General features: G+C 33.8%; 2 protein-coding genes across 6 annotated transcripts; both read left to right on the top strand.

Moving 5' to 3' along the window:
• Positions 1-257: 257 nt before the first annotated feature.
• LOC128178313 (uncharacterized) lies at positions 258-14,699 on the top strand. 3 transcript variants are annotated; one of them, XM_052845424.1, is made up of 13 exons: positions 258-395; positions 534-656; positions 1,571-1,681; positions 1,824-1,901; positions 1,995-2,113; positions 2,534-2,620; positions 6,906-6,998; positions 7,107-7,217; positions 7,873-8,056; positions 12,527-12,682; positions 12,923-13,011; positions 14,126-14,196; positions 14,283-14,696. In XM_052845424.1, exons 1-13 carry the CDS (start codon positions 332-334, stop codon positions 14,368-14,370), a joined length of 1,374 nt encoding a protein of 457 aa, XP_052701384.1. In that variant the 5' UTR covers positions 258-331; the 3' UTR covers positions 14,371-14,696. The 3 variants fall into 3 exon arrangements, with proteins under 3 accessions (XP_052701384.1, XP_052701386.1, XP_052701385.1); XM_052845426.1 differs by lacking the exon at positions 12,527-12,682 and having other exon boundaries at positions 14,283-14,699; XM_052845425.1 differs by lacking the exon at positions 14,126-14,196 and having other exon boundaries at positions 14,283-14,698.
• A 4,744-nt stretch (positions 14,700-19,443) lies between these two features.
• On the top strand, positions 19,444-27,793 carry LOC128178312 (uncharacterized). Of its 3 annotated transcripts, none has more exons than XM_052845421.1 (13): positions 19,444-19,679; positions 20,152-20,316; positions 21,038-21,148; positions 21,274-21,351; positions 21,437-21,546; positions 22,139-22,225; positions 24,256-24,348; positions 24,445-24,549; positions 24,710-24,890; positions 26,317-26,469; positions 26,675-26,760; positions 27,368-27,438; positions 27,524-27,793. In XM_052845421.1, the coding sequence occupies exons 1-13, from the start codon at positions 19,619-19,621 to the stop codon at positions 27,615-27,617; spliced, it is 1,395 nt and encodes a 464-aa protein (XP_052701381.1). In that variant the 5' UTR covers positions 19,444-19,618; the 3' UTR covers positions 27,618-27,793. The 3 variants fall into 3 exon arrangements, with proteins under 3 accessions (XP_052701381.1, XP_052701380.1, XP_052701383.1); XM_052845420.1 differs by having other exon boundaries at positions 19,452-19,679; positions 26,314-26,469; XM_052845423.1 differs by lacking the exon at positions 19,444-19,679 and adding an exon at positions 20,000-20,020 and having other exon boundaries at positions 26,314-26,469.
• Positions 27,794-27,853: the final 60 nt, after the last annotated feature.

Below are 27,853 nucleotides of genomic sequence, written 5' to 3' on the forward strand. Positions count from 1 at the left end.
TGTTTGTTTTTTTTATACTAATAACGTTAACGTTAAGTTCATTGTTTTACCAAAGCAAAACCATTCGTGCCATTTTAAAATTACTAAGGGAAGGTTGTCCTTTATTTAAATTGGATCCTCTTTTTCTGTACTATGTTTATTAATAATCGGAAACAATGTTCACTCTATATGATATGAAGGGTTTTGTAATTAGATAAAAGGAAATTTTAAAAAATAGTTATTTGACTACAAATTATATTATTTCCTTATTCATATGTATTTTCAACTTACAAATGTTGGTTATATTGACAACTAAGTTCTTTATTTTTGGTAAAAGTTTAGATTTAAACGAATGGAAAAACAGTTATTAGGGAGACTGTTTTGGGAAAATAAAGCAATAGAGGAAACATTCGAAAGTAAGTACATGTATCTTGATTAAAGTGATTTTAAAAATTTATTGTATTTATAGAAATTTATGCATTATAAATTAAATAATTCGGTCGATCGATGATTAGATAGATTGATAGATAGATATTTTAGTTACATTTTTTTAGATAAGAAAAGAAAACATGAACATGGCAGTGGTTTTTGCACTGTATTTATTCTGGATACATCTGAGACCATGGCAGGAGAAGGTTTACATCAAATGAAGAAAGCTCTTTGGGACATATTAGACGGTAAGAGTGAATTGCTTATTTTTTGCGCAGTGAAAGGGATAAAAAATACCAGGGGAAACAAAATATTTGTAAATACCCTCGGTCTGATGTAAAAATGCAAAAATCTGGAAAGTCGACATTTAACAGGAAGTTCGCATCCGAGTGGTAAAACAGGTCCCACGGTATAGCATGCTTTAACAAATAGTGTGTTAAAAATTCAAGCATCTGCGATAAAAATTTGCATTGAAATCTTTGACGAAAATTTGTTTGAAAATTTAGGCTAAAATTTAACAAATTAAGTTGTTATTTTACAAACAGTTGACGTCCGATTAAAACAAAAATATATCCCACGATATAGCATGCCTAACAAAATAGTGTGTTAAAATTCCAAGCATCTGCAATAAATAGTTGCTGAGATATCTTTGACGAAAAAATATATCCCACGATATGGCGTACTTTAACAAATAGTGTGTTAAAATTTTAAGCATCTGCAATGAATAATTGCTGAGGAAAAATGCGACAGAAATTTTTGTTACGAACAGACAGACAGACAGAAAGACGGACAGACAAATAGACACAGATGTGTAAAACATTATACCCCCTTGTACAGTCGAACTGCACAATGCATGATCGAAATTATATGGCATAAAAATAAATGAAACGACGGTTTTTTGTGCTACTGCGTGTCTAAGGATTTGATCATTGTGTATTTATCGTTACCACATGCATTTTATCTCATACATTACTGTTTCAGAAAATGTAGTCATTGAAATTATAAGTCTTTGTTTTATTTCTCGTCATGGTTTGCCTACTCCCCCCCCCCCCCCCCCCCCGCCCTCAATAGACACTTTATTAATCTTATCAATTGCGAAATTTGTTTTATGAAACTCAGTATCAAAAGTCATGCCATTTTACCAGGAATGCTTTTTGTTTAGAATACAAAACCTTGTGCCTAGACGACAACGTTGCTGTTATTGGATTTGGTGCCGAAACTAAGTTTCTTCATTATTATTCAAACAGATATAGCTCTATCGAGAAATGTCTTGGTGAGTAATCGCAATCTTGAAATATTCATTCAAAAAAAAATTACGTTTCTTTTATTATTAACTTTCATTAATAATATTTATCATTTAAAGTACACCATTAATTAAAACAAATCATTAAATAACTGTTAGATTTTTCTTATAGATAACATTGACTGCAAAGGACCATCACCTTTGGAATCAGGAATTATTTTGTCCTATTCGTGTTTAAAGCATGGAGGAGGTACTCAAGTATTGTCAAAACATTTATAAAATGAACTGTTGAAAAACAATACTTATGGTGAACGGAAGTTCATAAGTGACATGCATTTTCTAGGTCACACCTCCAACGTACACCCTCTTGTTATCAGAGCTAGAGTGGTGGTGATTTCTGATGGGAACTTCACAGGCCTGTCCGACCCCAGAGAGTCATTGGAAACAACGACAGAAAGCGAAGTTGGTTTAAGTCCTTCATAGTTTTCCTAAATTCTAAACTTTTTCAATTTTTCCTCACTACACTAAAAATATTACCTGTGCAGATTTGAAGTTTAATCTCTGGTGCAAGAAAAATATAATTTGTAATATATAAAGACTATTCTAGAGTATTATTCTATAACGATTGTGATATAAAATCTTCATACATGTACTTAAAATTGTTTATGCATACATTCTTATACACAGTGTAAAATTAACATTAAATAATGAATTGATTTTTATTGCAGGGATATAGAATATAATTTATATACTATAAAAAAGAAATTGAATACACATGTAGTACTCAGATAAATGAGGATGCGTTATATATAATTCAAAATAATCAAGACTATCGGTTTTAATTTCAATGAATTACTGTCAATACTTAGTGATTTATTTCAGACATTTGACAGACTTTTAGCACTTGTCGGAAGTCAAGGGGAATGTAACCCGTTTACCTTTATACCAGTTGGCAGAAATCCAAATTATGTAGGTTGGAATTTTGTGCAAATATATTAATTCTTTATAAATAAAATTCATTTTCTCTACTTTATAAGACAACAGTTTTATTCTCAATTTGTTTTTACTCAAATGCATAGCGTAAGATATTTGTTTATGAAAATGAATGGAGCTTAAGATATAATTTGGATGCTGATGACATCCAAGGTTTCCGCTTGAATGAAGGAAAATAGGCCAACAATCATTTATCATCATTATTTTGCATTCTTAATGCAATGATCCGTGAATGAACAATTTATGGATTAAATTTAACCTAAACCATGTTATGGAGGTCTTTGTGAAAAAAAAACCAACATCATCCTAAAAATTTTACTGCGATCGCATTAGCACAAATGTACTTTTCGATATATTTTGGGAAAACCCGATTTCCCACCTGAACGATTTTAGTGCTAAATGAACTGTGACATCAAGGGGTCAATGCTGCTAGATTAGAAACAAGGAAATAGTATTAAAACTGTTTGTTTTCTTGTTTTTTTCGATATATGAACAGTTCTCTCTGTATTGTTATTTCCTTATCGCTGCATATGTAAACTATTTAAAACATCATTATGTAATGAGTCATTTTCAATAGAGTCTGGCAATGATTGCGTTTTACTATTAAAGTCTCCAAAAAGCTTGATTCAGATAATTACACTAAAAAAATTCACTAAAGATAACACAATTTAAGTTTTTTTTTAAAATATTGAAATCGCTAGTGGTAAACATGTATATCTGCACAAACATCGCATTTACAAGCACAAAATAGCCTTCTACATCCACGGAGAAGTCTTTACGAATCCAATATTCTAATAGGCATATTATGTCATACGTACACAAGAAGCCCTTAAATTGTCCCCCTTTTGTTCTCAAACCTTCATTAATGATCCATCCAATAATTTTGAATATTCTCCAGGCCTCATCACCTCGACTGGAATCCCTTACGGTTTGATAATGGCGTTGTTTGAAAAGTTTGTGTTTTCCAAAAACAGTTTTTCTATTGTTGGTCTTTGCTTGCTTCAACATAGAAGGTAGTTGTTTTCTTCCGTCTTGGATCTCCCTTGGAAAATGCTTGGAAAAGGAGAGGTATGTGTTTCTCAACTTAAATTCACTCTTACGCACAAGTTCCCTCTTAGGATATCTGATGAATTACACAACGATCGGGCGAATCTTTCCAATCTCTCGTTTGCCAATCCTGTGCGCTCTCTCGATGCTGATGTCTTCTATAATTTCCAATTCGGATGAACAAATATCCTGACGGCGAGAAATTCCCTCAACCTACAAATCTATCGCCAACTGAGGTGGAACGCCTGTAATTTGTGACGTAATGTTATTTTTAGGAATGTTCGATTGAATGATCGGCTGAAAGTTTTGTTGCATGTTTCGTGCATATGAGAAGGTTTGTACTTGCATAAAATTGTGGATCCACTGTCGATGGATGGTAGTGTTGATTTTCTGACGAGACAGGGCTAGTGTATGGATGTTGGAATAAGCTAGGAGCAGGGCCCGACATAGTAGTGTTCATGTTGGGCGCTATGTTGTCTTCCTGACCTTTTTTTGGATTAGGTTCGGGGTTTTTTTTTCTTCTTCGGTAGTTTTACTGGAGACACAGAACTCATTCTATTGAGACGGGACAGATGAGTTAACTCCACACGAAATTTTCTGAGAAAATGGAAAAAATTACTCTCCCTCTTCACCCACCCTCACCACTTTGACGCATGCGCAGTAGGTTTTAAGATATCGTAATCATCGGTAATAAGGCGACGAGAGTAGCAAATTTTAAAATCCCTTAAAAAGACATCTAGCTGTAACAAAATGTATACGGTTACTGATTTCTTATCCTACTGTACAAAATAAGTAGATACGTCAAACCATCAGACCTATATGAATCATTTTGGCTGTAAAATCGAATTTTGTAAAGCTTTGTAAGGAAATTTCCTTCATGTTGACCTCATGACGTCACTTCCACTGAAACTTCATTATCGCCTAATTCTCTTGATTGGATTTCTCAAAGCAGGCAAAATTAGCCACTTTGTAGCGGCGTAAATCCGGTTTTTTTTCATCGATTTCGATTTCGATACGGTGTTTTGCATGAAAATCTTGTAAATAAATTCTACAACATGAGTTTCACACACACGGGGCTGCAGGTACCCTTTAAAAGTTGGTCGAAGGTCTTTCACCTCCTGCAGTTTATCCAAATGTACTACACAATGTAGTCTAACATGGCAAGGGAGAAAGAAAAACTAATTTCCGAACAGATAGACGGCCCCTGCAGATCGGACTCCTACTTAAAAAAATTGAAGATTTATGAAGGATGGTCAACAAATTCATCGTCAGATTCACCTTCAAGTTTTGGACATAGTTTATTTAAGTACACCTACATATTAAACTAATATTAAGTAAAGAAAGAAATTCATAGTCTTTGGCCTTCAAAGAACAAGGGTTTTATTTATTTCACTTGTAAAGAGCTTGTATAAAATCACACAACTGACATAACAAAACAATCGTTTTCGGATCCCATTTCTAACAGGGTTACTTTGTTTCTGGATGGTACAAATATCTTCATTCAGAAGAATTCAAAGTACAGGTTTTAAAGATTGACTGCTCAAGATGCTCAAGAATAGACCTCTAGTAAAACTATTCAGAACTTCAAGCACTATTGGTTATATCATGTATATCATGGGCCTATACCTTGCCAATTGAGGCAGCAATGCCTCGTCAATTATTACTCATATCATAAAGTCTAACTGTGGGAATTTTATGGATTTCATGAATGACCACAACATTTGTTGATCAAGGTTTTTGCAATGCACTGTACTTTCTTAATGATTGTAGGTTTTAACATAGATACTCTCGTTTTTTGACAAGTCTATGGAGCAGCATACAACTTCAGAGGTGCGTGACCAAATTACGCTGGTTCTTTGAGACATTTAATGGGCGGTTAAAGAAGTGGAACTGTCTGGTTCATGTCGTTCCAAACAGCCACATACATACACATGAAATTAACTGCGTAACCTGGCCAGTCTTTTCAACAAATATAAACCGCCCATAAACACAAACAACGAAGAAGACGATACTTATGCAAGAAATATGCCTAAGAAATATAATGTATAAAGTCGAGAAACGTTTCTCAGACACTCCTTTGCTCATATTTCATGGACGATCTAAAATTAAGAAAACTTTTGATGCTCATGATCTTCAGGTTGACTTCCCTGTTCTTTTCCTTATTTATCTTAGAATCCTTACTTTTGGTATTATCAGCGTAAACAGGTATCTAGATATACTGATGAACATTTAACTTGGAGTAATTATCACATTCAGTTATCTACAGCAGAACCAGACACTCTGCATGCATGTATCCAGTATAACCATTGGATGAATATTCCTCTACCAAAATCCTGGGATTAGGCTGTCAGTGTAAAGAAGGGACTAGGACCGCTGGATGTTTTTAGCACGTCTGTTCTGTAATGTGGTTTTTAAGCTATACAAGACATGAACAGTATGCACCAAAAGCTACCAAATATTCGCCCTCATTGCAAAATGCATCGACCATCGACGAAACTGACTAAATCGAAGTGAAAGGACTGACAAGAAAAGTGATTAAATTCACAATTGATATACCTGTTAACTTCTTAAGAGCCAAGTACCAAGTACAACGTATTAGATAAAATGAAGTGTCTGATAATTTGTTCATCTTATTTTCAATATTGTGCAATACGTTTTTGAAACATATTTGCCAGATTAAAATTCAACTACCGTGATACAATTTTAAGGTCATAGCTGTACTAAAATATATTTTGGATTTATCTTTTTTGAATAGGGAGTTGTCGTACCTGTTTACGGAATGCTCGGGAAGTTGACAGGCTTTGTACGCTTCTGTCCTTTGAATATTTTTCTATGTTTTTACAAAAAAGCTCTTTTTTCAAAGGATATTTATATGGTCTGAAATGGCCCAAGACTATCGAACCCTATAACCATGCAGGTTATGAAATTGAATAAAAATAAACCTACAACACACTGAAACTAGTTGTTTTATTAAATAAAACCTGGTAAAGTCTGTAAAACTCCCGGGAGTTTTCTTACTGATGTAAGGTGTAATAAATATGATATGTCTATATAGTTTAATTGCGGATTTTTTGGCTATGAATATTCTAAAAAGTATATGTAAATGCATGTTCAATACTATTTTAATATGAATATTGGCATTCAACAAAGCAGTCAAAAACAACAAATAATCAATTCAATTTCTGATTTTATTTTCTTTAATGACATGTAATAGCGCATCCTAGGAGCGTTGGCAGCAGCAGCAAAAGGTGGACGGCTCATTGGATGGGAGGAAGCTCGGCAATATGCAAGATTATCGCTAAATATTGTAATCAGTATTATGATATATCTTAATTGTTTATGATAAACTGTTGATAAAACACTTATTATGAATTTGTTTTAACACATTTGTACCCTTTATCAATTCCATATGAAGCGTGTTGCTGGTCATCTTCTGTCTCAATTTTGCGGTGAGACAATAACAGAAGAGGTGGTGAGGAAACAATATCCAAGTTCTGGTCATGGAACTGGAACTTGGAAAGATATTGTTAGTATAATCATATCTTCTCATTTTGCTGTCATCATTTGAAATTAAATCAATAACTCCACATTTAATACATTAAGGTAGCATGACTCAAGTGACCAATTGCGATCTATTTTTGTCCATGGAACATTTGCTACTTCTTCTCTAAAACTAATAGGGTTATCCTGACCACAGTTGTCTAGCATTTATAGGGAAGGGGAACATAATTCAAATCTAAAAAAAATTGCTTTTCTACTTCCACAATGGTGAAAGATAAATAAAGTGCATGATTATGATGTACATTAAGCTTTCTACCTAAATTGTAAAATTCATGTCCCGTGAGTCATGGGTTCATATCTTAGGGCGGGACCATATAGTGAAATTGTAGCTAATCTTAAAAACATGTTGTTCCATACTCCTATATATAACTAGGGAAAACTATATGCATGATTATGATGTTCATGAATGATCAACCCTCTACCTAAATTGAGAAGTTAATGCCCCTTGGATATTGGACTTCATCCTAAGAGCGGGGTTAATATTGTCATATAGAAAAACGTCTTATTGAAGAATATGTAAGATTCCTTCATATATTTTCTAGATAACTCCATTTACTCAAAGTTTCAAAATTTTTGCAAACGTTATAATTATTTATTTTCTTGAAACTTTTTGTTCATAGAATCAAGTATGTGAGATATTAAATGAGAAGGAGGTATATGATGAAGATGAAGACGATGGAAACTTCAAAGAACGATATTCCACAATGCCTTGTGTGGGTACAAGGGTTCGAAGAGGAAGAGATTGGCATTATGGAAATCAGGATAGTAATGGGGTCGGAACAGTTATTGGTCATACTAATCTAGGTACTTTCAAATGAACCTTTGTGACTTTTCTTTGCATTGTTCAGTAATCTTATATGACATGGTTCTAGTCTTTCTGCTATAAGAATTTTGGAGACTTTATTAGGGGAATATTCTTTTTTATACCCCCGCTCCGTAGGAGAGGGGGTATACTGTTTTACCCTTGTATGTCTGTCTGTCTGTCCGTCCGTCCGTAACAAAAATTTCCGTCGCATTTATCTCAGCATCTATTTATCGCAGATGCTTGAAATTTTTACACATTATTTGTATAGGTTTTGAAAAAAGACGACATCAATCAACCAAACTTGTTGTAAATTTATTAAGACCCGACACTCTAGACCACATTTTGAGTACACGTTATACACTGATATTGTTATTATGGATGCATAGAGTGTTTCGGCGGTTTTTGTAAGAGTTATGGTTTTAACTCTTAAGGCCCGCCTCATCAGGGGTCTACCTATTATGATTTTCACATTATTGTAATCGTGATTGAATTATCATTTCGCCGATATTCTTGTGTTTACTGTAGGCGATTATAGGTTCATTGGTAAATAGATCTTTGCATATTTCATCATTTTTAAGGACATTCCAGTATTTTAGGATTCGCTTTTTGAGACCCTTCAAGTGTGGGTTGTACTTGGTTACCATGACATTTGGTTGTCGTTGTTTGCATTTTATATCTGTTTTCACCAAGTACTTTTTTCTATTTGTGTTTTCCATTGTACGCACAATGGGATCTATTTCCTTATCAGAGTAACCTCTCTTTGATAGGTGTGTCTTGAAATCCGTTAGAATTGTAGATAGAATGCAAGGATCACTGGTATTCCTTGTATGTCTGATGCATTCGCCTTTTATGAACCCTTTAAAGACAGAAGGGCTATGGGTGCTTTTTCTGTGTAGATATTGAAAATTGTTTGTTGGTTTTATATATGATTTAATATCAAGTATGTTATTTTCCTGAAACCTCACGCCTTTGTATATAGTAGTGTCCAGAAAATTGACACTTTTTTCTGAGATTTCATACGTGAATTTCAGGTGTTCGTGACATGTATTGCCGATGTCAAAAAATTCTAAAATTTCATTTTGTGTGCCGTTAAAGGCTATAAAACCATCGTCTCTAAATCGCCCGTGGTAAAGAACTTGATTGGCGAATTTGAATTTTGACATTATATAGTTGGTGATTTGATACATTCTTGTATCTGAAACTTCTGGAGATGGTATTGCACCCATACTGCATCCTATGATTTGTTTAAAGTATTTTCCATTGAGTTCAAAGTAATTGTTTTCCAAGACGCATTTCAATAAGAAGATAAGATCTTCGCTCTCTGGATAAGGAATGTCGATTTTTGGTTTGTTTGCGTTTTTTTTAAGTTTCACTGACGGCGCTGAGTAATTCGCCGAATTTTGAAAAAAGACGACATCAATCAACCAAACTTGTTGTAAATTTATTAAGACCCGACACTCTAGACCACATTATGAGTACACGTTATACACTGATATTGTTATTATGGATGCATAGAGTGTTTCGGCGGTTTTTGTAAGAGTTATGGTTTTAAATCTTAAGGCCCGCCTCATCAGGGGTCTACCTATTATGATTTTCACATTATTGTAATCGTGATTGAATTATCATTTCGCCGATATTCTTGTGTTTACTGTAGGCGATTATAGGTTCATTGGTAAATAGTTCTTTGCATATTTCATCCTTTTTAAGGACATTCCAATATTTCAGGATGCGCTTTTTGAGACCCTTCAAGTGTGGGTTGTACTTGGTTTTCATGACATTTGGTTGTCGTTGTTTGCATTTTATATCTGTTTTCACCAAGTATTTTTTTCTACTTGTGTTTTCCATTGTACGCACAATGGGATCTATTTCCTTATCAGAGTAACCTCTCTTTGATAGGTGTGTCTTGAAATCCGTTAGAATTGTAGATAGAATGCAAGGATCACTGGTATTCCTTGTATGTCTGATGCATTCGCCTTTTATGAACCCTTTAAAGACAGAAGGGCTGGGAGTGCTTTTTCTGTGTAGATATTGAAAATTGTTTGTTGGTTTTATATATGATTTAATATCAAGTATGTTATTTTCCTGAAACCTCACGCCTTTGTATATAGTAGTGTCCAGAAAATTGACGCTTTTTTCTGAGATTTCATACGTGAATTTCAGGTGTTCGTGACAATTTTCAATATCTACACAGAAAAAGCACCCATAGCCCTTCTGTCTTTAAAGGGTTCATAAAAGGCGAATGCATCAGACATACAAGAAATACCAGTGATCCTTGCATTCTATCTACAATTCTAACGGATTTCAAGACACACCTATCAAAGAGAGGTTACTCTGATAAGGAAATAGATCCTATTGTGCGTACAATGGAAAACACAAATAGAAAAAAGTACTTGGTGAAAACAGATATAAAATGCAAACAACGGCAACCAAATGTCATGATAACCAAGTACAACCCACACTTAAAGGGTCTCAAAAAGCGAATCCTGAAATACTGGAATGTCCTTAAAAATGATGAAATGTGCAAAGATCTATTTACCAATGAACCTATAATCGCCTACAGTAAACACAAGAATATCGGCGAAATGATAATTCAATCACGATTACAATAATGTGAAAATCATAATAGGTAGACCCCTGATGAGGCGGGCCTTAAGAGTTAAAACCATAACTCTTACAAAAACCGCCGAAACACTCTATGCATCCATAATAACAATATCAGTGTATAACGTGTACTCATAATGTGGTCTAGAGTGTCGGGTCTTTATAAATTTACAACAAGTTTGGTTGATTGATGTCGTCTTTTTTCAATGTAAAGTTTAACCTGATTTTTATTATACCTTTACTACCAAAGTAAATATTTGTAAAGATGTTTTTTCATGCAGTGCATGCCATATCGTGGGATATATTTTTGTACCAATCAGACGTCAACTTCCTGTTAAATGACGACTTTGTTTATTTTTAGCAAAAATTTTCGTCAAAGATTTCTCAGCAGCTATTTATCGCAGATGCTTGAAATTTTTACACAGTGTTTGTTAAAGCATGCCATATCGTGGGATATAATTTTTTACCAATCATATCAACTTTCTGTTAAATGAGTACTTTGTATATTTTAGCCAAAATTTTCAAAGAAAATTTCCTCAAAGATTTCTCAGCAGCTATTTATCGCAAATGCTTGAAATTTTAACACACTATTTGTTTAGGCATGCCAAAATTGTGGGATATATTTCTGTACCAATCGGATGCCAGCTTTCTGTTAAATGTCGACTTTGCTTATTTTGCATATTCACATCAGAGCAGGGGTATCAGTAGCATTGGCTCACAGATATTTTGTTTACAATCAAATCTACACAGATTAATTTAAATTAAAAATCAAATATTTTGGATAATACGAAATAGTAATATATCTCCGGAAGAAACGAAAATATTTTCTTTTTATCCTATTGAAATAAGTTTGATATAGTTGTCCGACTTTAATCAAATTATATTTCTCCAAGCTTTTGTGTACGATACCTAATTCTTTTCAAGAACTTGATACATGTTTTTATTTATCAATGATAACCACAATTGCTCTTTGCATGCTCTTTTATTATCATGAAAGTAACTGATTTATAGCTTATTAAAAAAGCATTTATAGATTTGTTAAAAGTATTACATTTAATTGGAAAGCTGTTTCCATAGAACAATTTATTTACCAATAGAGCCAATTGGCGATACTTATACAATTTGATGAAGGGGTGGATGAAATTGAAAAAGTAAGAAGGCAATGCTTTATAAATAGATCAAGAACCAACGCTACCATCTCATCTCCTTTTAGTACACTGTAAAACTCTGTCAAACACATCATGCTTGGTTTATTGGTGTACGAGCCAAGCTATGCAAATGTTTCATATCTTTAAACTGTTTAAGTAAATTTCCTAAGTAAAACATATTTTTTAGCTCTTTGGGTAATAATAGTTTCCAGAGAGAAACAAAGTTAATACAAACATGAAAATTAATCGATGCCTTAATATGGGCAATATGTTGCATGATGGCAAAATGTTGCATAATTATCATTACGAGGTTCAGATAATTGTATTGAATTGCGCAAAATCTCTTAAATAAATTCAAAATCATCAGCATATATAAGATGACTTCAATTTTTAGAATATTTTCAATACTATGCGAATTGTCATTTTAAATGTATGATATTCGTATCGGAACACTTTGTTTAAGTCATTTTGGGACAACAACATAATTACTAACAGATAATTATAGTGAATTTCTTCTAAGTGACGTTTTTTATAAATAAAAATATATTCAGAGTTTATTTTTTTTAATCATTAATAAAGTGTTAGATGTCAAAACACCAATTTTCCCAGTCAAAATAGAATTGTTCAACATTATTTCGCTTAACCTTGTCCATCAGTTAATTTACTAGACTTGTGATAACATGGTAAAGACACTTAATGAAGGAATCACGCTTCTTTCAGTCGGGGTGATTTTAGTAGAATGGGACAATGGCAGAAGATATGATTATCGATATGGCCGCACAATGATAGAGGAAGCATACGATTTGGTAATATGTGACGAACCACGGCCTATCCCACGAAACAAACCAATAGCTACCGGGTGTCTTGTTCGCAGAGGTAATTTGATTTTTAATTCAGGTTAACGATTTATTTGAGGTGTTTTATTTCTTTTCTTTACACTGTTAATGACAATGTAATATTAGAATGAATTTAGAACAAACAAAATAACGGAAGATTCCAATTCTTTTCTCTTTCAATTTCAGTCAGGAGTAATCTTCTGGTTTTGAAAAAAAATGAGTGATAGCCATATTTCATTATCATAATGAATTTTTTAGATTAAATTTTGTTTTTTATTAGGGCTTGACTGGCAATGGGGAGATCAAAATGGTAGTAAAGACAGCATTGGGACTGTTTATAGAGTGAGAGAATTAAGAGGAGAGATATATGTAAGTTAACTAGTTTTGGTTTTTTTTTTTTTTTTTTTTTTTTTTTTTTTTGTTTTTTTTTTACATTTAACCCATCGTCCTTTATTATTTCAATAGGACGTAGAAAATGGGTATATTGATACTTTTTTCTGTAGTTTTATAAGATTACACCGTCATTTTCTTATATTTAAGGTTGATCCCTAGTCAGTTTTTATTCATTTAATCAAAGTAATTTTCATATTCTTGGAAATATCAAAATAACACAACTTACGTGTGACCTAGAGAGGCTTGGTGGACAGCCGGCTTTTCATAATTATATTAAAAAGGCAAGCACGTGCATTACAGACAAATTTGTTGAATATTAATTTTTCAAGTTGGCGTTTAAAACGGCCAAGAAAAAGCTACAGGTAGATAGTTCTGATATAGAAATGTTTTTCCAAACACGTCTTATTTTAATATTTTGGGTGAATATACATGTATTGGACTTATCCAGAAATGAAATTACGTTAATAAGATTTTAGATGACATATTCTATGGTGGTAAATGCACTGCGTGAAACTGGCGGAGAATAGTCCTAACTATACAACACTGGGCTTTAGTACTCTCCCGTATTATACGCATTTTCCCGCTATTCTCTGAATCGAGGGTAAATTAAACTGATAATAAAAATTAAAAACTAATATGGCGGCAGTAAAAGATGTAGACGCATTCATAAAAGCTTTTCTACTTTAGCTTTAAGACAACAAAGATTTAGTTTAGATATGCACACCGAATACAGTTCTTTATGAATAAATATTAGATATTTGAGGTCCGTACAGGCCGAGAACGCGCTTGTTATTATCATTCAGAAGTTAATGAGCCATAAATTGCACTTAAAACATTCGGTTTAAATCTCAATTGTTGATATGTTGATTTATGTGAGTCCAATTTTAAAGGAAAGTAATCCTTCAACAGTCTGATATTCAATGAAATATCAGACTGATGCGCTATTGAATCAGACTGCCAAAGGTAAAATTTAAGCATGCAAGAAATTTAGGAAATACACGATTTTGAATATGCATGCATTTCAATATAATATACGTCAGGGCTTGGATGAATAAATATTTTTGCGCTTTTATATGTGCCACGTTTACAGGTGCGATGGCCTAATGGAGTAAAAGGCAATTACAGATTTGGACACAAAAATAAATACGATTTGTTCATATGGTAAGATGTTTTTATAAACACAAAATTATTTTTTTTAATTAAAAGATTGCTTTAGTTATTTATTTTTTCTTTTTTTTTCTTTTTAGCGATCCCCAAGATCCAGAAGTAATGGAAACATATAAGTCACAAAAGGAAACAATGTACAAAGATAGAAAAGGGGAAAGGTCAAGCTAATTAAAACCCTGACTGAAATATTTCTGATGATTTTTGCTGCAAAAAAAAAATTACCCTTCATTTTTATGAAGCTAAGACTAATGTTTCTACTAAAGTTGTTATTATAATAGTATAATGATTGACTTGAACAAGAACAATAATTAACATTAGTCAACAAATGTAGCTATTTGATTTCTGTTAAATAAAGTTGAATAAAAGCAACAAAAAACTAAACTGAAAAGTATTTTAGATAACACCTGTCATTTTCAACAAGGATTAAGGACCTGCCATTAACACACACCTTCCTGGTTTTGATGACAAAAAAATCTCTCCTCTAGAAACATTTGTTGCTACCGGGATGGGGAGATAAGCAATTAGTAGAATACTGCAGATGTAGACAAATAATGCAATCATTATCAGCAACGATGTAACAAAAAAGAAACCACTTAAAAAAACATAAAACCACCTTGCTCAGTTTTTCTACTTTGTGATTTTTGGTTATTTTTTCGTTTTTTTTTTTTTTTGGTTGAACTTTGTTGTAATTAAGGTTAACTTAATTAAACACTAAATAGTAGAATGGTATATAATGGTATAAATTTCAGAGCCATTGGAACCTCATACTGGCGGTCATATTTTGAAACACCCCAAAATCAGTCTTTGTGATATCGGCCATGTTCAAGAATTCGAATATCATTATTAAAAACGTATGCTGAAATAAGATAATTAAAATTCCAAAAAACAAACAGTTTGTACACAATGAACGTTATTGCTAAATAAAGTATTATATAACCGCTATCGAAAATTACGAAATTACCGTAAATTCGATAGTTAGATCTGTTCGAGTATTTGGGGCCGCAAGACATAAAAATATATTTCCTGTTACTGTTCCATTTTAGGCCATTCCTATGAACTCCTACACTTATGTATAAAATATAAGAAAGATTTTACACGTGTTGTTTAGGGTAAAATATTCAAGTGCGGTAGAGAGAACACTACCCGCGGATTTGCAGAACTTGGAACCCTGGTGTCGCAAAAAAGCCGCCTCTTTCATCGACAATCTGCACAATTGATCAAAAGCCGGGGGAAAAACAAAAACACATATCTAATCAAAAACAGTCGAGGGAAAGAAACTGCATTAAAAAAATCAACAAAAATAGCAAAAAAAATAATAAAAAAAAGAAATCTTTACGGGAAATGTCCTTTACAAACGTAAAAAGTATTTGCAATACATTGCAAAATAATTGAAATAGACATCGAAAAATATAGACCAGGCGACATAAAACGAACAAGTTAAAATGAGTTATAAAAGATAACAGCTAAACACAAGCTGGGGATTTGGTCATGGCTTATTTATTAATTAACAATAAGTTTAACAATCGACCTGTCACCCACTTGATGAACAGGTATATAGCTGCACAATAAATCACTTATTTATTAATTAGCAATAAGTTTAACAACCGACCTGTCACCCACTTGATGAACAGGTATATGGCTGCACAATAAATCAATGAATCAATCAAAATCAATTGTTCAACAATCAAGTTATTCAATCAATCAATAATCAATTAATCAATAATCAAAGTTCAATCAATCAATCAATAAATCAAAGTTCAAATATGAAAGTCAATATCAATATGGCTTTGCTTTAAGCGGGTTGCTGGCTAGGTTAGGTGGACCCTGGGAACAGTTGACCACCTACTCCCAAGCTTTGAGCAAGCCCTGGGAACAGTTGCCTACATCAAAGACTTGAGAAACAAATTCCGCCATACAAAAAGCTTTTCCAAAGGTGTTTGTCCGCCAGACAATTTGCAACCCCAAACCCATCCAGAGAGGGCAATGTGTTCAGGGCAGTTGGGGGCAAGTTTAAGGTTAAGCCATGACCAGGTTATTGGGGATTAGGTAAAGGGAAAGGGTAGGGGTTAGGATAAGGTTGTGTTTGTGACGAGGATAAGCTAATACATATGATCAGGATATACTGATGAATGGGTTTGTGAGAACAGATAAAGTGCACCCTGCAATGTGTCAAGGAAAACATTATTGCCCAATTCGGATAAACGTACTCCGTCTAAGATAAAAAATTTGGTTGTTATATTTATTTAATTCGAGATGTTTAATATTAGCCCCTCCAAAGTTCAAAACATGAGTTGCAATTGCATTGTTAAGACAAATTCTGGACTTTTCTGCTGCAATAGTACGAGACATATAACGCCAACATGACTGTGGCAAAATTTCGGACCAAACCAACAAAGTGTTAGGCAAAATTGTAGCTAGTTCAGATATAGTTTCAAACATTTTTAGTGGAAGGTCCAATAAAGGTAATGCGCCAATACTGTTGCCTCCGCAATGTATCACTAACATGTCAGGAGGAGTAGAGTAAAATAGCTGGGTAGAAATGCATGTAAAAACGTCCCCCCATCTCATACCAGGTCTGCTTATCCAGCGTACCTCAGCCCCAATCAAGTCGTGAAGGCCCATTGAATTGCCTCCAGCGCGCGTTTGGCTGTGTATTTTAGCTTTGGAAGTAATTGATGACCCGACTATCCATATGTGTGGCACTTGACCTGAAATTCTTGTTGTATGTTAGCATTGGTGTTAAAATGATGCAATAATAGAGAATTTAAGACTATAGCCTTATGTATTTCTTGTAACACATTGACTTCCAACGCCCCTTAGACTGAATTTGGTGTTCTGGGATACCTTTAATGAAAGCTGCCGTGGCAGCGCCTATGCGAAAAGAGTGGGATTTAAATGCTGCGTGAGGGATCTTAAGATGCTGTAAAGTCTTTGTAAGGACTGTGGAAAATTGGTATGATGTAAGGGGTTTATTATCATAATGGCAAAGTAGTGGGCCTTCAACAGGTGGTCTTACAGAGAGAAATTTTGTCAGAGCTTGTTGTAATATTAAAGATTCGTGATCAATAGGTATAACTATGGTGGTTCCCGTGCCAGTTTGATCTGATTTTGAAAACTGCAGGAGTAATCGTATGGTTTGAGATGTAATTGAAACTGCGTTGGCTTGCAGAATTCTACTAGGGGATTTACCAATTGTGACTGTTAATTCACCAACACGCAAGAAGCCAAAATAAGCTAACAGGTCAGCAGAAGTGAAGAGAATTGACTCGTAAGTGGAGTGGCATGTGTGTGGTAGGGCCTGAATTATTGCATGAAGAAGAGGTAATGTGATAGGTCTTCGAATGTCGAGAGAAGAGATGGAAAGGCCATTCAGGAGCTTTTGAGTTATGAAGGATTTAGTAGTGTCCGGGAAGTTGTTAAATTTTTGATGGAACGCTATTGAAGCAGACATATAAGCTATGAAATTTATCAAATTGTCCAAAGGGGGGGGGATTAGTGTGTGGTAAATGGTAAGAATTACGAAACTGGGAAAAGGCAGTCTTGCCTTTGGAATAAGTGAGCTGTGTATATGTTGAAATCGATGCCGACAGTAGTGTTTGGATCTCCTCTACAAAAGGCTCCATAACTCGGATGGGATTAGTTGCGGGTTGGGTGATGCTGCTGGTGCCAGCTGACGAAAGCGGTGCCACTGAAATCGTGAAATAGAATCAGCTATTTCATTAAGTGTGCCCGCAATATGTTGAGCCTTAATTTGAAGTTTTAAATGTAAGCATTTTAGGACCAATGGGCTAATGAGGGACATGCCGCGTTGAGACTTTGATGATTTGGAGTTGATAATGGATACCAAGGCCATGTTATCTGTGTGAAGCAAGAGTTTGGAATTTGACAACTGACAGTCCCAAATATAAATGACCATTACAATTGGGATTAATTCTAAGTAGGACATATCTTGCCTAGTGGCTGAGTCCCAATGTTCGGGCCATGAGATGTAAGCCCATTCCCCATGGAAATGAAAACCACCACCTGTTAATTTAGCGCTATCTGTGAAAAATTCCAGATCCGTGTCCAGAGACCACGACTGATCGGGGAAGGGGCAGGTTCCATTAAAGGAGTGAATGAACTTGAGCAGAATGAGTGCATCTTGCCGCATTCCTGAGGTGAGTCTAATCATGTAGTGAGGTCTGTAAGCGCTAGACATAGCACCATAGAACCTTCTGATAAATGCGCGAGCTGCTGGTAATGCCCTGCCACAAAATGCTAATAACCCGCAGAGTGATTGTAACTTTTTTACGATTGCAGAGGTCCCTAAGTTAGTAATTGAGGGATGTGACGTTATCATGTGGGATAAAAAGTGTTTGAGATACTGTATTAATCCCTAACCCTAAATAAGTTATGTTAGTTGTGGGACCTTCAGTCTTGTCAGCCGCGATCGGCACACCCAAATCTTTGCAAATGTGGCTGAATTGCTGCATCAATCTATCGCACTCGTTTGACGCTTTTAGACCGACAAACAGAAAGTCATCAAGGTAGTGACAAATGTTACAGGACTTAATAGTATGGCTTAATGCCCAATGTAAGAATTTTGAGAATTTTTCAAATAACGCGCATGACAGTGCACACCCGAAAGGAAGGCATTTATCAAAATAATAGCAATCTTGGAACTTGATACCAAGTAAGCAGAAATCACTGGGATGAATAGGAAGTAGCCGAAAGGCGGACTTTAGGTCCATCCTACCGATCAGGCAAGCTGGGCCTTGCGACTGTACAAGAGTAACTGCTTTGTCAAAAGAAGACTACTTAACTGAACAATATTTGGGATCAATGAAGTCATTAATACTGTTACCTTCCGGAGCAGACAAATGAGGAATTTTTCAGGGATGCTATATGATGGATGGGTAGAGAAGAAAAGGATGTTGAACCCGATATTAATCAGGTCAATCTAACCCGATTGATTCGTTAAAGCTAACTCCGTCAAAATATTTTAGTGTTAACATAATTAGTTGCTGATACTTGTATAAATGAATTTATCTGTAGGGATAAATTCCAATAGTGAGAAGCTACTGTATTCAGGTTAATATTCGTGAATAAAACCCTGAATACATATTAGCCCAATCAAACAACCTGGCGGAAGCGAGGATAAAACCAGAAGAGTGACAAGTTGCGATGCAGGCATTAGTTTCAAAACAAACTTGTACTTATCCATCCGAAAGAACGAAATGCACATATAATATTTTAAGAATAGGAAACACTGTTGATAGTATATGTTAAACCGCAATAAAAAAAAAAACTACAGTGATGAACAGAGTGTCTTAAATTAGACTTTCTTCCTTATACGTATACATGTGCATGTACTGATGATAAGCTGTGTAGAATCCATCAGTTAAATTCGTATTTCTGAAGATTTCAGATATTTGATATGGACAAGCTATTAACCGATTTATTGAAAAAATATAAATCAACAGAGGAAGTCCTCAAAAGTAAGTCGTAAGTTAAAAAAATGTTAGCATTTCAAATCAATTTTCATATAGACAATTGATATGCGTAACCATTTAAGCCAAAGCTACATGTATGTGTTGAATCTATTGAATTATCGAGCCTTTTTGTAATGCTTGAAATATTATTATACATGTAGCTTATTTCTTTATGCGTTTAAATTATGCCTTCATCTTAACATGCAATCATATTCTCTATTAATATTTATCAATTTGGCATTTGCCAAAAATGATCATGTGGGAAAAGTACTCTTTTGTATACATTTCCGTATTTATAAAACTTGGAATATTACAACCAAGCAATAGGCGAGCAGGTGTAACTATGTGTATGCATACTATATTAACCAAATGCTAGTATTAACTTTAAACATTGTCTCGCTTGAAAAAAAATTGCTTGAGGACATTTTGATTTTTTTTAAATAATTTGTTGATAAAGATTTTTCAAATACTTTGATAGGATCACAAGTAACACTAGAGGCTCTAACGCAACAGTTAAATTGTTTTGAAAACAAACTTCAACATGGTAATGGAATTTGCTCTGCATTCGTTTTGGATACATCTGAAACCATGGCAGGAGAAGGTTTTCGACAAATGAAAAAAGCTGTTTTTGACATTTTAGACGGTAAACATCTTTTTTCTTTTTTAGTATTACTTACCTTACATGCATACATTATTTTTCATCAATTTCGAACGTAAACGCATTATACGCTATTGTCTTTGGAACCTTTCTCTAGTTCATCATTTTATCGATGATTAAAACCACCAAACTTAACAACATTCTTCTATTAAAAAGTATATGGCATGAGTCCTAATAATTCGCCATTGTTTAAAGTGTTTTATATTAGGTACATTAAATTGATATGTAAGTTTTAGATTATTGGAAATAATATAAAGTTGGTACATATTTATTTGATTTATTTGCACTTGCTTGCAGCATATGGCAGTATTTCTCTTCACAATTCAATAAAATTCAGTCAAAAATTCTTCGAATGAGAAATAAAGAGCGACATTTTCAACAAAGAAATGTTTTTGTCACTTATTAGTTTTGGATAAATACATTTCTGATGAACATATTTTGTTTGTTCAAGCTTGTTCTCATTGTTTTTCTGAAAGGAAAACTGTCTTAAAAACATGCTAAAAATGCATAGTAGCGGGAAAAGGTTAACTTTGTGATGTCTTATATCTAAATTTTGGGCATTTGGATCAAAATGAAAATGATATGGTAGTTTATATAAATTTAACAAATTATTTACAAACAACGAGTAAAAACTGTATACGTTTTATCGGTAACATAAATTTATTTACTGAATAAATGCTTTAATACTTATCACTTTTTCTTAAAGAATACAGTGCATTGAACCTAGATGACAATGTCGCAGTCATTGTATGTGGGGCAGAAACAAAGGTTCTTCATTATTTTTCAAACGATTATACCTCCATTAAGAAATGTTTTAGTAAGTATTAATCACTTTAGTAAATGAATATTCCTCACATTAAATTAGTGTTTAAAAATTACTATTTAAACAATTTTTAGATATTGATTTTAAAAATTCGATAAATTGCTTTTCACTTCAAACAGAAAGCATTGATTGTATAGGACCCCCTCAATTGGAAGCGGGAATTGATTTGACTTTATCATGTATCAAGCATAGAGGAGGTATTGTGAATCATTTGATGGATTGCCAGAATATCGAATCGGTCTGTTCTGTTCATAAGTATAGATACATGTATGTGTATTCTAGGTGGCACAGTTTATCTACACCCTCTTGAAATCAGGCCTAGAGTTGTGGTGATTTCAAATGGGAACCCCACAGACAAATCAGACCCTAAAGAGACAACGACCAATAGCAAGGCAGGATGTTATCTCTCTCTCTCTCTCTCTCTCTCTATCTATCTATCTAAAGTTATTGAATATTTGCAAGCATTTATGTGTGTTGGTTAGCATATACATTCCCACAAAAGTCTTTTACTTATTTTTTTCAAATATCCTGGCATCCTAGTCAATAGCTTACAATCTTAAAGCGCATTCAAACATATGGTTCTGCTGAGGAGTTTGAGGTCATCTAATAAGCATTTTAATAAAATATTTCCGGCGCGTGTAGTATGTTGATATAGACGGTAAATAATCATCGAACTTATTGACCGGGTGCATTCTATTTCCGTTGTGCTTCATATTGGGATCCTCTGGTGTTACTGGAGTTGCTACAGCATGCTAAATTCGAAGTCTTATTTATCAACCTATTTATCAACTGACTCTACATCTTACTATTTTCTGCATATCCTGCTGTCAATAAGTACATACTATATAACCTTCATATTATTAAACGTGTTGTACTATAACCTTGTGGAAGGAATTGTAACACATGCAAATATGCATTCTGTTATAAATAAAAATCTTTTGTGAATAAGAATGTTGCATTTTAAGCTGTGTTAATTAATTTCAGACATTTCAAAGACTTTTCTCTCTTGCCGAGAGGGAGGGAAAAGTGAACCCGTTTACATTTATACCAGTTGGGAATTCTCCAAACTATGTAAGTATTATACTATAACCAATTTCCTTTATTTGCTTTATTAAGAACACGCTGGGTTTGAAGCATTTGATATGTATTTTCAAAACATAACAGGAAGAGTATAAATATTGAAACTGGTTCATTGTCACTTTACATTCAAAATGCCACTCTATAGGCATTCCTTCAAGAACTGGGTAAAAACTGAGCAAGCAGCCAAGGGGAGATATGATAACTGTCCATGAATGGATTTCAAAGATATCAGCTATGACCTTTAGATTTTACATAGAAACGTGGTTAAAGTTGACTGTGTATCATTTACCCACAGTTACTCTTTTTATTTGAGCCGAATAGGGCTAAGGAGAGAGGTATTTGGTCCAGACAAGGATTTTATATAGAAGAGCATTTAAGATATGACCATTATATTTGTTCTAGAACAATTCTTTAAGGTTATTGCACACCGTTATCAACAAGGCTAACTGTTGGTGGACTATGTGTTATATTCGGTCAAGGTGGGATGGTAAAGTAAAGGATTTTACTAAATACGTCTGCTTTTTTCTTAAACTTATACAGTACCGATCAGACAAACCTAACAGAAAGTAAACTCCAACTAAATCCTGGGTTTACTGTGGGTTTACTAGATTGGACCCAGAGTAAATCCAAAGTAAACCCAGAGTGTACACAGAAAGTAAACCCGGCCAGAAGTATACCCCTCAAAGCAAACGCTGACTGCTTATTCGGAATATACAAGGGACAGGAATTACAGGCAGTAGGACGGTAAGATAAAAGACGGGTCTGTTTAACACTTCAATGCGAACTGCAGACCTCAGAAGCAATTTCCAAGTAAACCCCAAAAAACCCAAAGTAAACTCCCGAGTGTAAACAAATTTTCAGAAGCAAACCCAGAATAAACCCAAAGTAAACCCCAAATGTAACCGGGTCCAGTTGGGGTTACTCTGGCGTTAGGTTGGGTCTGATCGGTACCGTAGTATGAAACTTGGTTCAAATTTATTGCACTGCATAATTATGTCAAAGTTGCTTTATGTAAAATTGAGGAAGCTGTGAGGCAGATGTGTTTCTTGACAAACTATTGTTTATGTGTACATCAAACAATCAATTATATCTGACTTGCTAATTCGGTATTTGCCATCAAAATTAAAAAGAGTATTGAAATATATGTACCTCGAATGATTGAATACAGAACATTCATTCATTGGAATGTCTTAATCTCTGATAGCTTTTGGTTTGGATAAAGTAATGAGGCAAATGATTTTGAATGGTCCTTTTTTGTTGATTAATTTATTTTTGATCCCTTAGTTAAGGAATGCATTTTGTGTTTTATTAGTCTAATTCTGATTTTTATGCATGATTAATATTGCTGGGGCGACTCAAATGTAGTTAACGTATGAATAGTATCAATCAGTAAATTCTTGCTGTATTACATTTAATATTATAATCATAGTTTTACCAACTATTTTTTGTGGCTTGTGAAGGAAACTGGACGTGGACGTCTATTATTCAACATCTTCAATATTACAGGGTTTTTAAACTGTGTGTGCTCTAATATTTGTACAGGGGTCATTGCTCGATGTTTAAAAATTATTTGAGACTCTTTTAAACCTGCCATTTCTTTTTCATTTTTATAAACTTATTTGATAACAAAGACTTAAAATTGCTTAGACATTTTTCTCAACAAATGGTTGTAGAGAGGACAACAATAAACCCCATTCAAATTTTACCAGATTTTTTAATCTTCAAAATAAGTCTGTTGCTGCGCAGTTCAACAGCTGTTCTGAATGATTAAAAAGGCATTGTCCTGTTCTTTTATGCATACATTTCAAACAAAATGACATGTAGGACGTCATAATTATTGCTTTTATATCTTTTGGCAACATTTTTGGCCAGTTTCGGACAGAAACAAGCCATTTCGAGAAATGTTTTCCTTCTTATCCTCAAATATACAAGATGGCCGCACATCCCCCTTTAACTGAGAACAGAAAATGACCATCAAAATGACGTAACAAAACAAACCCTATCTTTTTTTTAATTCAAAGTGCCTATTAGGAGCATTAGCGATAGCAGCAAAAGGCGGACGACTCATTGAATGGAAGGAAGCTCGGCAATATGCAAGGCTGTCGTTAAATTTAGTAAGAATATTCAAGTTTTACGTTACAAAGAATAATTTGATGATGAATTCTAACAAGTATAAATCAAAAGCATTGCATCGCTTATGTTTAATATAGCGTGTTGCCGGCAAACTTCTTTCCCAATTTCGCGGGGAGACACTAACAGAAGACATTGTGAGAACACGATATTCTAGTTTTGGTCATGGGGATGAAGACGACATTGTAAGTATAAAGTGAACCAAGTTCTGAGTTGGGTTGGAAGTTCAGGCTGAAATGCATAAAACTTTATTGTATAATTTACAATTTCTTTTAAAGTGGTAGAATATACTAAGTGTACTAAGTATAGTTCATGCTTTCTCTGACGAATCAAATATGTCTATAGAATCAGGTTTGCGAAATATTGAATGAAAAGGAAGTGTATGGGAAGTTATGTAAAGAAAACAAGCAAAAGCAATATGCCTCCATGCCTAGTATTGGTACAAGAGTACGAAGAGGAGAGGACTGGCAGTATGGTAACCAGGATAGCTACGGGGTCGGAACGGTTACTGGCCATTGTGATAAAGGTATAAAGTTTACATTCTTGCATATTTCCGCAGGCTTATTATCTTTTATTCACAGTCTTTTATTTTATAATAAAGATGTGTGATACTTGCTCGAAATTTTGATAATCTACCTCACATATTTAAGATTGCATGGTTTTTACAGCTACAAATGGTACATAAAACACTCTAATAATATAACTACAATCTGTGGTTTGACATAACTGACAAAAAGTCAAATAGGCAATACTTAAAGCAGATTTAAGATTAAGTTTCTAAAACGAAAACAATCCACTAAAATACTTGCAGCTGTTGGGCAAATGGGCAACCATGGGCAAAGCACTTCCCGGTTTGGTGACAGCTGTTTAGAATTCCGGAGTAAGGTTTCCTTGTCTAGATGGAGATGGTTAAGAACACTGTTACACACCCCGGAAATTTGAGAACATCACGAGCAAGCAAATGTGAATTTGAATTGTAATATTTATTTGAGATTTCAAAAATATTTCCCCTGATGCTTTGAATCTGACAAAGCATTCTCTGACCATATTCATTGCGTTGAAGTTAACGCAACCTTCTAAGTGCTTGTCTCTGTAATAGCTAGGCCAAGCTGACTTAATTTTTTTTTATTTTTTTGATATTTCGTTTTATAATGGCACAAACACAGAAGTCATGCTAATGAGTTGTGCTCTGTTTCTTGCTTGAAACATGACACCTGACATTATTATTAAAATTTGAATGTTTTCGCTCAGTGTTTCTACGACCTTTAAAAGATTCAAGACTGTTTAAAATATAAAGAGTTGAAAAAGTAGCAAAGCCTTTATTTTATGCATGATCATTTAAACGCTTTTCCAGAAATTCGTTCCACCAAACAGAGAGCACAATAGTGATGGGGACTGATTCTAAGAATGCAGTGGTATCAGATATGCTAACCCCTTGCCTCGATCTTGACCATGCGTTTACGACATAAAAGTGCCGTTGTCTATTTAAATCAGCATATATTCCTAATATATCATGTGTTAAGAAAAAAACTGTGAACTCTTCTTAAACAACATTTTAAATTCTGCATGTATAACAAATCTATGTATTTTATTTGTGTGTACCATTGATTGCATTTTAACAACGATACGATTTTAAGAATTGTTTCGATTACTAATACGTAGTTTGAAATCTATCTTTAAATATTACACAACATGATTTATATGGGGTTTTTCGAAATTCTTGTCGGAAAAGTCTAAAAATTTTATAATAAAAAAGTGCATAATTCAAATACAGACTAGAAACTAATTGCCATGCATGATTGTTTGATTTTAAAATAAATGATAATCGATAAAATCAACTCCCCTCAGTACTTCAGTACTTTGATTCACTTATCACACCAACAGTTTTGAAAAAGATATATTTATTTTCATGCTTTTCAGTGCAATCTTCTCTTTTTAATTCTTTTTAGCAGGCTGGATTTTTGTAGAATGGGATAACGGTCAAACATTTGATTATCGATATGGAAACAATGGATTAATGGAGGCATATGATCTGACAGTTTGTGATGAACCACGGCATATTCCAGAAAATCAAACCATAGCTACAGGGTGCCTTGTTCGGAGAGGTAACATCAACTTAATTAGCGTATCGGGACGAATTCGCGAATACGTTTAAAAAAAGACATGATTGTTCTTGAGATTCTCGTATATTCTGTACATGATTTTTTTTTGGTACAAGGAGATGATTTAATCATGATATTAACCATACACTGTATATTTAAAACATATCATCACAATGTGACCCTGAGATTAATTTGACTTTTTTGAAAGGGTATGACTGGCAATGGGGAGATCAAGACGGTAGCGAAGAGAGCATCGGAACTGTTTATAGAGTAGAAGGCAGAGGGGAAGTATATGTGAGTTAAATCATAATTTTATAATATATGTCAATCAGTTTAGCGTCCTGGCGTGATCATTCAAAAACTCATTTCATCACAAACCTAATATAATATTTAAATTGACTGATTTTGTTTTATTTTTATTTTTTTAGAAAATTTTCCTTAGCCTTGATTCATTTGTTGGTTGTTTTATATTAATCATTAATCTTGGAGCACGGTTTCTTCCTTCATATTGACTCTTATATACTAATACATGTACAAATGTAAAAGGAATTAAATATCAATAAAAACACTTGCCATTTCAATATTTCATTATATATTCCTACCATTATCTGTTAAATCCTTTTCATGAGGACCTTCGTACTTAATGTATTAATACATAGAATACCAAATAGTCAATGTGCTTCAAATAAGTAAAAGAAGATCAAATTGCCCACCATTTTGATGAAAACGACAACCATGTACAGAAAAGACTCTATATTTCTGACAAATTTTTTTCATTTCTTTTTAGTACGGCTGTGTTAACTAGAGGCTTAACATTTTTCCTAAAATTGGCAAAATTTTATACAAGGTTGATAAATTAATGAAAGTCTATGTATTTGTCCAATTCACTTGTTTTTTGCAGGTGATATGGCCCAACGGAGTCCAAAGCAATTACAGATTTGGATACAAAAATAAATATGATTTGCTCTTATGGTAAATAATTTCAGTACCAAAAATATCATTTGTTTGATTCATTTTAAATTGCAAATTTATACCAGTTTTACTTTCTTTTTGCAAGCGATCCTCGAGATCCAGAAATAATGCAGCTATATCAGTTTCAAAAGGAAATGTTCAGTGATGAAAAAAGTACATCATCAGAAAATAAACAATAACAAAATCGATGACGTCATGGACAGTACTTCCTGGGTATTATTAACAAAACAGTAGCTCTCTAGTATTTACACTTCTTAGAAATGTATATATTTGAGAACATTGGTATCTTTGTTTTATGAAATGTAAAAAAAAGATTTGTTATTGGGTGCGAAGAAAAATAAAAACTGAAAATTGATTGACTATCTGGCTATATCAGGAAACAGTAATAAGTTTAAAATGATTGTCAAAGCAAAAT

Source organism: Crassostrea angulata, chromosome 3, assembly GCF_025612915.1.
Source record: "Crassostrea angulata isolate pt1a10 chromosome 3, ASM2561291v2, whole genome shotgun sequence".
NCBI lineage: Eukaryota > Metazoa > Mollusca > Bivalvia > Ostreida > Ostreidae > Magallana > Magallana angulata.